We start from the raw sequence: 12,829 nt of genomic DNA, 5'->3' as shown, positions 1-12,829 counted from the left end.
TACAGACAATTACTGGACATGGGTCAAAGCTTCCTTCATAAGGCCCTTATCGTAACTTCTGAAAAACTGTTCTGATCAGAAACCCTGAGGAGAACTTACAGACTATCCCAGCATCACTAGGCTCAGGGGCTCCTGCACCCACCTTCACAGGCCTGCGCTTGTCTGTTCCTGTTCACACTTAAGACAGCACAAGCATTTCTCGCACCAGCCACTCTCCAAGTTTCCATGCAAATACGAGCTATGCTTCAAATGTCAGCTTTTTCCTCTCCCAAAGAGAGGAGATTAAAGATGGCAGACAGAAAAGGAAAGAGCACAGGGTTTCGTCCAAAATCACAGCACACTCCCTTCCTTACCTCCCCCACCTCCTGCTCAGCAGAGATGAATAGGGAGATTATCACACATTCAACATTCTGACAGAATCAACATCCTGCTCTCCGGGAGGTAGAAAAGGAGTTGCTAGCTTTTTATATCTAACTTTACAGCCCTCTCCATTCTAGGGAGTGAAACTTCAAGAGATTAGAAACTGGAGAAAACATCCCAAAAGTGTAGTTGTGTAAAAAACACCATATAGTCATTTTAGGAGTCACAAGGGTGTTTCCCTCAAACCATCATAGTAAATGATTTTCACAATAAACTATGATCAACTACCCTGGAAGAAACACCATGAATTGAACTTAAGTGACATACATAGGGATGCAACATTTTAGTACTGAAACCCCTACAGCTAGTGGTATATAGGACAGGGGGGTGCTAAATTTGTGACAAGTCAACAATTACATGTTTGTTATATGAATGTATTTATATTGGGCTGTAACAGGGGTGTATGCAGCATCGTTAAAAAAACGTTAGAATATCTGAACACTATGTGTTGCAGCTTGGTGCATTCTGGAGTGTAGTATTACTAATTTAGCTAATAAGTAGTGCAATCATACACCCCACCCAAACAGCTTAAATTAATACGCACTTGCTTCAACTGTGTATAGTATATCCAACAGACTTACTCACATATTGTCTAATATGCCATGACATTTCACCATTCAAATGGATGAAGAAGTAAAATCACTCATTAATCTTTCTTCTCTCTGCTCATAGATGTATCCAGATGATGCTTGTGATGTGCAATCCCCTTCAGGTGAGTCAGGGCAAGTAGGTTCAAAGAGATTTCATTATACAATTAATAATACACAACATGTACAAAACTTTACTTTTGTGAGAACCAAGGGTGACTTGGAGATAGCTAGATAGAGATAACACACCTGTGTGTATGCTACTATCATTGCAGGTGTTTGGAGTGGACGGTGTGAACTTCAGTGTTCATGTAGAAAATCAGACTCGTGCACGAGATGGCATGAGCCGGAGACAACCCCGAGTCTACCAGCTCTACAGCCGCACCAGCTGCAAACACGTGCAGGTGCTGGGCCGCAAGATCATTGCCCGCGGGGAGGACGGGGACAAATTCGGTAACAACACACGCACATCTGTTTACCCACAATGGGATTTAGAGACTCTCTATTCACTAGAATGACTAGAACTCATAACTTAACTTTACTTTGTCTCTGTCAACTCAGCCTTACACTCCCTCTCTTCTGTCTGACTCATTGTCTATGTCACACTCAATCTCATTCACACAGTACATACAAGGGCATAAAAAATAATGAGATCGAGAGCAAAGCATGAATGTATGTACAGAAAAGATGCTGGAAAACTGACTATAGGGCAAACAATACCGGGCTTACTCTATGGTACACAAACATACACACAGAGAGGAAAGCGGCAGCAAGGAACTTGTGCATGGAGAACAAAGACCTCAGTGACTGCTGACACTGTGATTCAATGATGGAAAGGGGAGGGCAAGTGAAAGAAAAAGGAAGAGGGAGTGAGAGATGAATAGAGCACAGTCAGCGTTGGGTGTTAGACCGAGTGTTAGAAACTCATCTCCTGATCGATCTTTCCATTGATCCTGCCTTCTGCCCATGGTCGTTCCCTCAGCACTTTTAAACAGCACGTTGACCATCTCCTCCCCCTCTCATTCTTCCACCTTCAACTCATCCTCTCTGTTGCTTCATTCATCCATCCATCCATCCTCCCCCACTCTCTCTGTGTCTCTTACTGCAAAGTCAAACAATCAATGGCAGAGGAAGTTGAAAACTGATCTATACTCTTTGTATGTGAATTTACTACAAGAGTAATGCCAGTTATATTTATTTACAGTAGAATTTTTAAATAGAGCTTTAAAAATAAAACTGGATGCAAAAGGGCCTATGTTTAATTCTTTGTCACAAAATGAGATGTTATCCATGTCCTTTTCTGTCAAATTAGTAAAAAGCATTTTACAGTTTTGTAAATGAACTAGGCCAATCAGAGCATAGCTCATTTACATGTATTATACTTAAGACAGTGTAATAAAAACTTGTTTATTTCTAAAGTTCAGAAAAAAATAGAAACGGCATTGTAAAAATCATTTTCATTGTTTGGTTCACATACAAGTTCAGTGTACAGTACTAACTCATTGAATTATAGCAGCAAATAAAGACAATGAGGGAATAAGAGAAGCGAGCCAAGGGGAGGGGAAAGATAAGTGGATAGGGAAGAAAGAAGCGAGTGACAGAGCTTATTGATTTGTGATGACCCCTGTGCTTATAAAAGGTCATCTACTGCCCATTTTAGGGCTTTATCTTTAAATAGGCATGCTCCCTAAAAAATCCATGCTGCATGAAATAAACCCACATCTAGTAAGTACTTACTAAATAAAGGTAAATTGAATTAATTAGAAAATGTTTGTGGAAAAGATTTACATATATAAATATACAAATCAAAAATGCATCAAACTGTCACTTGGGTTCAATTTATAAGTTGTATTGGACTGACTCCATGAATTATGTTGCTAATCAATAAACATGTTAATCAGGAAACCAATGTCAGTCATACTGGGGCCTAATCTGCTTAAAAGTGCCAGGTTATTGCTCCTTCTTTACCTCTGTTCTGTTTTAGTCTCACAACTGCTGCTGACAGTGCTAATGCCAGGGGCAAAAGGCACTTCTTAGAACCACAGCAATCATTAGAAGCCATTTGGTCAGGTTGTTTGACTCAGTTCTCAAATTACACCAGTAATTTTTAACAGATTTCAAAATTTTGTAACTCCTGCCTTTTTTTTAAGGTCAACTGAATATTTATTTCAAGTACAACCTTAGACACAATTAAAATCATTCAAGTGCATGTATCATGTGTAGTACCTCAAAACAAACTTTAGATTACAAGTTTACCATCACATTACCTTCAGGCAAAATGTTATATTCTTATAAAATAATAGCTTAACATTAAACTAATGCCCTGTTTCACTAATCTGTGCTCTAGCCCATCGTCAGCCAATTACCATATTGCTACATGTTAAGTGATTCACTGACATGCAATAAGAAGGATATTTTAACTAAGCCCTAATCATGTGCTCAGCAAAAGCAAAATTGCAGCATGGCAAAATCTTCAGTCAGAGAATCCTCAATCACAGGCCACCTTAACATTCATATCTAGCTAATAAACATCACTAGAAAGATGACATTTGTTAAAATAAATATTTAAGAAAATATGAAAACATTATTTTATGTATGTAAAATATTATGCTAACAGTCTGAACAGGCTGATGATGCAGATATGCAGGTTTAGATTTTTTTTTTTTTTGTATCATAGTAACTAAGTGTGAGCCAAATTATCACTCATCTGTCGATACCATTTTGGTTTTAAACTCACCTATAAACCAAGTGAAATTCTCACAGATCCCTACAGAATAGTGAAAAGATGCCATATCAAAATAGCTTAATTTTCCTAATAACTCCACGGGCTTTTCTTTCTGTCTGTTGCCCTGTCTCTCACTCATTGTGTGCATTGTAGATTAGATGGGTATGCAGCATCCCAAACAGTAAACATATTTTGGTCTAATCTGTGTGACTTTTGGAACTTGTGGCTTAGTTACAGCACTGACACATGTGGTGTGGCCCAGATGTCACAAGCCATGCTTGACTTGGTTTACGGCACATGTTGTGTGGGTCATACGTGTGTCTGTGTGTGACACACATGACGCCTGGACCCCTGGCTTTCAGTCAAAGTATCATGACATTAAACCAAAACACCATTATAACATACGGTACGACAATTCTGCTGTCTATGCTCATTCTCCCATGATGTGTGTTTTTTCCACCACAGCTGGAAAGGTGGAGATAGCCAACATAGAGCAGAGCAGTGCTGTGTACATAATAATGAACAAGTAATGGCAGAATAATTAATTTAATCGACTGTCCTAATTTCCTAATTGATTTTTAAAGTTTCTCAAATAATCAAACAGCCATGCCTATTGGCCTAGTCATCTATCTTCACTGACAGATGTGAGCATTTTTACACTGATCATATTCTAAACAGCTGAAAGGATATAAAATCAGTTATGGGACTGAGATTTTGTATTCACTGCTGCAATTATAAGATCATGAACATGCCAATATTAAATAGAAATATATATATTTTTTTGCATATTTCATGAGCCCTTTGTACCTGTTCTTCAATAACCAGGACACCCACAGAATCACCGTAGAGCAGGTATGATTTGGGTGGTGGATAATTCCCAGTGCTGCAGTAACACTGGCGTGGTGGTGGCGCGTCAGTGAGTCAAACCCGTATCGACTCCTGCAGCTGCTGTTTGAAACAGCACCCTACTCACTGTGCCCTATATTACTCACTATAGCAGTGCTCTGTAATAGGGAACTGAATTCAGGAGGGTACTAAACGATATCGGACACTGCCGCATGTGGATTTATATAAAAAAACGGAGTGGATTATGAATATCCGTTATCCACTACAGTGTACAAGGGATATCTCTGTAGTACTTTTGATATGTAAAAATAGTGATTTTTTTGTGTGCACTGAAATTTTCCATTATGGTTTGACAATACTACAGAATGACGGAACCGCAGAACAGTACGCTGTAGTGAATAGGGCACCATTTTGAACCCAATATTCTCAGACACAGAATATTTAAAGACGTTATTGTCAATGCTAGACTGACAAAATGAGGCCAACGGTCCTCTTGTCCGTGCGCTTTCTAACTTTTTTTTTAATTTAAATACTTGAGCATTTTGGTATGTCTTTTCAACTTAAATACCTGGTATCCTGAACTAAACATTTTGATAGTAATAATAGACCAGGGAGGTGACTATCACACGGTTAATAACGTTAGCTGTAGTTGGCTAACATTCAGAGCTAATTTAGTGATAACTTACAGGGAGTTGGCTAATATAGGATATTTGCATTTAAATAAATAAAATTATGATATTGTACACGGAAAAAAAATACTGCATTTCCCTTAAATATGCTTCAGAACTTTGTCCCGACCTGCGGAGTTTGTAGAAGTGTCCTTTGGTTCCAGTTATCTGTTTATTTTCCGTTAACATTTGAATGTAAATGGCGTGCTCGTGCTCGTGCTCGCGCGGCTGGCGCGTTGTGTGAACCGTTGGAAGAAATATTGGAATTGGATTTGTGCCAAGAAGAAAATAAATAAATAAAATAGTAATAATAATAAGAAGAATACTACTATTAATAATATATAATAATATTTTATTTTAAATGTAAAACCTAGAACTTGCAAATATCCAGCTTTAACTATTACTGTTGTATGAATACTACACACTCTGAGGGAGTTCATTTAAATGCATTTTGTGAGCTTAACTACTACTTCAGCCATTATCACCAGAGTACAATGATGGGAAATAGGCTTTTCCTTTGCATGGCTCTTAATTTGTTTCCAAAACAAAATAAACAATTAACATATTTAAACACATATGTGACCAGCCAGGTGACATTTTGTCGTAAATTTCAATTTTTGAATTGAGTTAATTGAGTTCAAGTCAAGGTCAAGTTCAAGTAAACCCACGTCATAGAAAATATGCTGCCAAAAGTCTTTAGTACTTAAATAATTTATCAAACACAAAAAGATGCATGAACTTTAGTTTTGGGATACATTTGGTGTCAATATAAAAGAAAATTTACACATAAAAAAATCTGTTCTGTGACGATTCAAAATAATTTAGACCATTTTTACTACTGTCTAAAAAGCCCAGGCTGGGTTTATGTTGTCCTTATTTTACTCTCTTTTCCTCTGCTTCTGAAGGATATTTATTTATGCATACTAAAAAAACTGTGAAAGTACTAGAAACAACACTCCTGGCATAACACTCATATAATATATCATGATTTTAACCTCTTACATTATTCCAGCAGTGCTGTCGCATTAATCTATTGCGTACTACACTTTTTCTGGTAAACAACATTGTTTTGTAACATACCATTATGTCTTAATAAATTTTTGTAGTACTACTTTCATAGATTGTATTACCATTCATCTTGTTTGTAACCTTGCTGTATTTCTTTTAATGTCTGTCTGTCTTTGTGTCTGTTTGTCCCTTCACAAGCCCAGCTTGTAGTGGAGGCGGACACATTCGGCAGCCAGGTGCGAATCAGGGGGAAGGAGACCAACTACTACCTGTGCATGAACCGCAGGGGCAAGCTTGTAGGCAAGGTGACACATCTCTGTGTTAGCTAAATTCTTCTCACTTCATTGTGTCAATGACCAGCTTTTGTTTTTACCAAACTGACAATGTGTTTAATTTTTCTCTACCCCCCACACCCCCTTTCTCTAATTGTGCTGCTTTGTTTGAATTTCCCGGATTGTCCCCAGAAGGCCAGTAATCGAAGTGCAGACTGTGTGTTTGTGGAGATGGTGCTGGAGAACAACTACACCGCATTAATGTCTGCACGATATACAGGCTGGTATGTAGGCTTCACCAAAAGGGGGCGCCCTCGTCGTGGGCCCCACACACTACTCAACCAGCAGGACGTTCACTTCATGAAGCGTCCCCCTCCCGGAGAGCAGCCTGACCATACACCCTTCCGCTTTACTACAGTAAGCAAAAGGAGCAAGAGGGTCCGTGCTGCACGGCCGCGTTAACATACGCCAATTAACCACCGTTCCTCCTTGGGACCATGCAAACATTGACATCAGGGCCTACTAACAAAAGACAAAACATACCACAGCCCTGCTAATGGGACCATGCTAATGCAAACTACAGAACCTGGTGTGGACGGAAATTTGGAAAGTTAAACTTTTGACTGGCTAACAGACAATGCTAAATATGGAAGGGTCATCCAAGTTGTTGTGTAACAACCTGCAGTAAACAGGACCTAAACTGGACCCTGTAGCATACCAAAGCACCTGTTTCTCCTCACCAGATCCTTGATTGTTCTGGGGTTTACAAATTAAAGCAAGCTCAAACCAACATGTTTGGTAGAACATAATGCAATGACAAGCTCTAGCCATTTTCTGTGGTCTAAAGAAGCAAAAATAGACAATGGTAAAATATAACAGCCCTCATTGCAGAATGGGGGGGACACCAACCCAGTAGCCTACTAACCCAGCTATCTCTTCCAGTTTACTTCAAGAGGGGAGTAATCCTTTCCCACATAGGCTTTCTCAGGATTCCCAGAAGAAAAAAAAAGATTAATCTGAAATGAACGGACATGGCTGGAAGAGAATAATGGGTCTCCTTGAGTCCTGTAGAGGGTTGTAAGTAAATGGTTCTGGACTGAGTCCTGCTTAAGGACTCAAAAGTGGTAAAGAGGAGGGATTACATCTGAAATCTCTCCCTTTTTTCTCTGCCTGCAAGCTAGTATGAATTTATGAATGAGTGTGCGTGTATGAGCATGTGTGTGTGTTTGAAAGTGTTTCAAGTGGCACCAAAGACCACATTGGATGCTATAACAGATGACTCTAAGGAGTACATCGGTGTGGGCAATCTTAATATAAAATGTAGCCTACATATGGCTGGAAGAAAATACTAAAACTGGAATGTAATGTAAAAAAAAAAGGAAGAAACACCGAGAAACCCCTTAAAAAGCTGCACCAAAAACAACCTAATGACCAAAGACAACCAGAGACCAATGATGAACTTGACAACCCCCACATCCTAGAGCCTCTGAAGCCTATCAGAGTAGAGCACCCAGCTGTGGGACAGGAAAGAGACGGGGTTGCTTTTGGAACGACACAAGGAGCAACGTTCCCATTTGGGTTCCAATCGGAATGCTGCTAGTGGAAAATTCAGTGGAGTACCAAAGTCACTTACATTATTATTATAAAAGGGAAAAAAAAGAACAAACATTACAATAAATAAAACTATATGAAAAGAGCAAAGTTTAATAAGCGATATTACTATGACTGCTACTATAATTGTTGTTACTATAAAGTTTATTTCACTTATTTATTTCATCTCTGTGTATGGCAATCTTTCTAAAGCCAGTAAACTCTACAGAAATTGTCTGTGTTTTAAAATATATTCTCAGTCTCCGTTTCTCTCCATTTTCACTTTTGCTGTTGTCTCGAAAACTGCAGTCTGTCTGACATGTGGCCTTTTTTGTTCCAGATTGCGACACACAGTTTAATCTTTTAAGAGGAGTGAAGGGATATAAAATAGGCATGGGCAATGAAAATATTACTATATTACATGTGTCAGACATGTTCTTAAAGAACACTGACTAAAGAATTCCAAAGAAAGACTAACATATTACAAAAAAACATGATCAGCCCAGTTTCATTGGGTTTAGTTCAGCATACCACATGAGACGGTTCCTAGATTTGATTAATCTGAATGAGTACAAACCATCCAATAATAAAAGACTGAGCAGACAAAATACATGTTTTCAAGGTAATGACAAAAATAATGAGTTAACATTAAAACCTGCAGACACCCAGGGGAGTTCTAACATGTCATACAATAATTCCAGTAAATGCACTCACACATCCCTATTACCCCTGGTGGGAAACATAGGCCTGTTTTCTGTGAATCATTAAAGGACTCTCTCTCTCTCTCTCTCTCTCTCTCTCACACACACACACACACACATAGAGCCATCACCTCCAACCTGTAATCCCGGCAATCCCAGTTGGCTGACTCAGCGGGAAAGTGGAGCATTCAGAGAAGGGGGTGGCAGAGAAAAAGAAAGAGAGAGAAAGAGAGTTTTGGACGCAGAATGGTGGAAAGATTCCACAGCCAAACCCAAAAGAAGGTGTATGGTAAGGCTGCAGCAGTAAGGAATGCAAAAAATGTGTGTGAGAATAGAGCAGTGACCTGGGACATGTAGGAATTATTTTTGGGTGGGGGGGAGACATCCCTCAGACCCATAGGAAACACACTCATACACACAGCCCACCAGCAGGTCACTGGACAGATGTACAGATCTTAGAAGAATTTGTATTAGACAGACAAAGCATATATCAGAGAGATGCCCTTATAAGAGATAAGAACAGGGCTCTGTTGCAGTACTGCCTTGGGATGCCATCACTTTTTAAAAATGTGTCATATCACACAAGTGTAGGGTGACCAGACGTCCTCTTTTACCCGGACATGTCCTCTTTTTTAGACTTAAAAAAATGTCCGGGCGGAATTTCACAAACGTCCGGGATTGTTTTTCTAGAGCTTACAGAGAACTTCGAGAAGCGTTTCGTTCACAAACTAGCCCCGCCCTCCCCTACTCCGATTGGTTCGCTTGAGTGAGAAGGGGGCGTGGTGAAGTGGCCTAAAATCTTCTGATTGGACGGTCTGACTGTAGAGCTACCGTTATTGGTCGATAACCTTCTCTGTAAATATTTAATTGGTCAGTCTGCACGTCAGTAGTCCTTGTTTACGTCAGGAAAAGCTCATGTACCTACCCTCATCTCGAGCAGCTATATACGAAACGTAAATGTAAGTTCTCAGATGAATTAAAAAGAAATGTCCATGTTTTGTGTAGCAAATAAAAGTGTAAAGGACCTAAAAGCACACAAAGCAGATGTCTCAGATTTGGTGGTCACCCTACACAAGTGGCAACGGAAAGGAGAGGACAACAAGAAGTAGCTCTTTAGATCATAGCATACTTGCCTTTGGCATGTCATAAAATAATACCATTATTAGACTCTGATCTATGCAGTTGCCGTACAAAAATCCTAATGCAAGATATTTAGAGAAGGTGGAAACCAACATACATTTTGTGCATACCTACTTGTTGTCAACTCTAGCTTTGTAAATTTAGCTTGCTAACCGCAGATCAGAAGAATACAATGATGAATGATTAATATCAACACTCGTGTTTAACATATAGTGTACGGTGCATATTCTAAACAGCAAATTGAGGATTTTTGTTTGAAAATATTTAGTCTTTGCTGATTGGCCTAAAAGTAACCTTTCATTTATATTTCACGTTGTTAAAATTTGAAAAATAAAATGCGTCAAATTGTAACGGCTACTGAGCAAGTAGTCAGGGGTCAGGGGTGAGGGGGGCTGTCGCTACCAGATACCGCTGCCTGATTTGGACTGCGCATGCGCAGAATATTATGCTTACGTACCCCCTGCTGCTAGCTCTGATAATTTACTGATTTCTTCTTCGAGTATAATTGTATTTTGTTGTTTGTGACAGACTCAGCCAGACCCTAAATGCTCAGTGCTACCTAAGAATGCTACAGGAAGCAGTGTTCCTATCTATTCTGAGCCTGTAGGGTCTTTAGGCCTTTAAGACGATGTTAGGGATGCCCCCGAGTTGAAATAGTGAAGCCCACCTAGACAAGTGAATGTCAAAAGTAGCATATCACACATTTTTTCCATCATATCATACATTTTTCTTCCATTTTTAGATCATTTAATTCAAATGAATGCTGAATGAGAATGTAGCTGAATATCTTGTATTCAGAAAGTGATCATATTTTGGAGCAGGATAGATATGTACAGAAAATATATTTACAGTATATGTATTATTGTTAAAAAAATGTTTCCAAAATATGTCAATATTGGAAAATCTATAAATCTACATCTACGTGTAATTATTAATGTAGTTATTTTATGGGCAAATTCTTTATGACACATTTGTAATTTTCTTTTATTATTATTTTAATTGATAAAATGTGTAAATATTGTTAAAGTTTCAGACCCAGCTTGTACAGTTTCAAAATGACTGCAGTTAAGCCCACATTCCTGTTTTTGTCCCAGAGTTTTTTTGAATGAGCCACAGTATAAACCTTAAAGGCAATTAAATAAAAACATGTTATTTAAATGTATAACAAGTGGTTGGATGTTAAACAGGTGGCAGGTATACACAGCAAAAATCTGTCACTGCTATAGTGCTCTATGTACAAACACACACACACTTAATAGGGTTCCATAAACCCACTGTGTAGCCACTAATACTATAGTGTGCTGTGTAAATTCAGAGTATCACTCAACACAGGCAACCACAAATGCATGACCGCACACACAATCACGGTAAACCACTACTATACTCAGGCTCAACAGCCAGACCCACAATGTAGAACAAGGATTAAACATGCGCATTAAATGCCCTCATTCTCACACCACAACAACCACTGACACACTTCTCTCTACTTTTCTCCTCCTTCCATACACAACAAAAACCATGGCCCAGCTCTATTCAATGAAACTGAAACGCTCTTTAGTTTTAACAACAAATGACTTGTCCAAACATTGGCAAAAGAGAAAGGAGGAAAAGGAAAGAGGGAAAAAATCCACATACACTCACACACTAAATAAATAAATAAATAAATAAATAAAAAATCCAAAGACCTGGAGAATCACTACATGCCACAGTTTGTATTTTCCCTGCAAACCTCAATATGGCATTTAATTCATCAGCGCCTAACTAAAAACCTATTGGAGCTGGTTGTGTAGTGAGTCTGCACAACAGCACTGAAATATTCCTGCATTAGTTCTTCTGTAAGTATTTGCTTCAGTTTAAAATTACTACCACTTCTACCATTGTGAATATTTTGTATTCAATAATTTACAAAGTGTAGAGGGAAAGACTGAGTTAAACACCACATTTTTAGGTATTTTATTTAATATTTCAATGACTTTCTTGTTAGTGGTTTTGGGGCTGCCATCAAGAAATAATTCAAGGATACATAGTTAACTGTAATTGCCAGCTGTCAATGGTTTTCATTCTCCTCAACATTGTGGAATCCGCAGCTCTGTTCATCACCGTGAACACACTCCACACAGAAGTATTTTTTATAGAACCATGTGATATATTTGTTTTAAACAATTCATTTTATATATATGAAAAGTGATTCTGACCTCATGAATAGTTGATTTAATTGGTAGCTGAGCCAGTAACACTGTTGGGGCTGTGGTATCAAAAAAGTCTTTGAACTGAGCTGTACCTGGACTGGCACACTGTTGGAACTTGTCTAATGACATCCGAGAATTGCACCTATAGAGTCATGTCTGGAAGCAGAGGAAATAGGCACTAAGAGAATTACCTCTCCCCGACACACACAATATATATATATATATATATATATATATATATATATATATATAAAGGTGTAATATAAAACACTGCCTATTAGGTATCTCTGGGCATTTATACTGACAAAACCTTAGCCATAGCTGTAGGGGGATTTTTATTTATTCACTGTTTCTAATTATCTAATCAGTCAAATGTCTTTAACAGGAGTCACAGCAGTTAAGTCCAGGCTTGTACTGATATGAATGAACTCAGCTCGTTTAATGGAGGTTACTTCACGAGCCACATGATTACAGATGGAGCAATGGCACCACCTGTGGGCCATTAAAAGAACAGTCTATCATTGGTTTCACAATGGTATGCGGTTCATAACTATGATTGTGGTGGCCCTGCAATCTCAGATTATCTCTTAGGTGCAAAAGGGTCAAATGTCACATTTGGTCACTGAATCAATTGGGATTTACCATGTTCCAAATTCACCCCACACTAAATCCCCTCTATTGAT

At 38.6% G+C, this 12,829-nt stretch overlaps 1 protein-coding gene across 1 annotated transcript; it reads left to right on the top strand.

Annotated features, from left to right (window-relative positions):
- The first annotated feature begins 1,102 nt into the window (after positions 1-1,102).
- Positions 1,103-8,288, top strand: fgf18a (fibroblast growth factor 18a). The gene is made up of 4 exons (XM_066668300.1): positions 1,103-1,132; positions 1,283-1,460; positions 6,453-6,559; positions 6,719-8,288. Exons 1-4 carry the CDS (start codon positions 1,103-1,105, stop codon positions 6,986-6,988), a joined length of 585 nt encoding a protein of 194 aa, XP_066524397.1. The 3' UTR covers positions 6,989-8,288.
- Positions 8,289-12,829: the final 4,541 nt, after the last annotated feature.

This window comes from Hoplias malabaricus, chromosome 4 (assembly GCF_029633855.1).
Source record: "Hoplias malabaricus isolate fHopMal1 chromosome 4, fHopMal1.hap1, whole genome shotgun sequence".
Lineage (NCBI taxonomy): Eukaryota > Metazoa > Chordata > Actinopteri > Characiformes > Erythrinidae > Hoplias > Hoplias malabaricus.
Note: the sequence above shows the minus strand (reverse complement) of the source record. Positions and strands in the feature narration are given on the sequence as shown.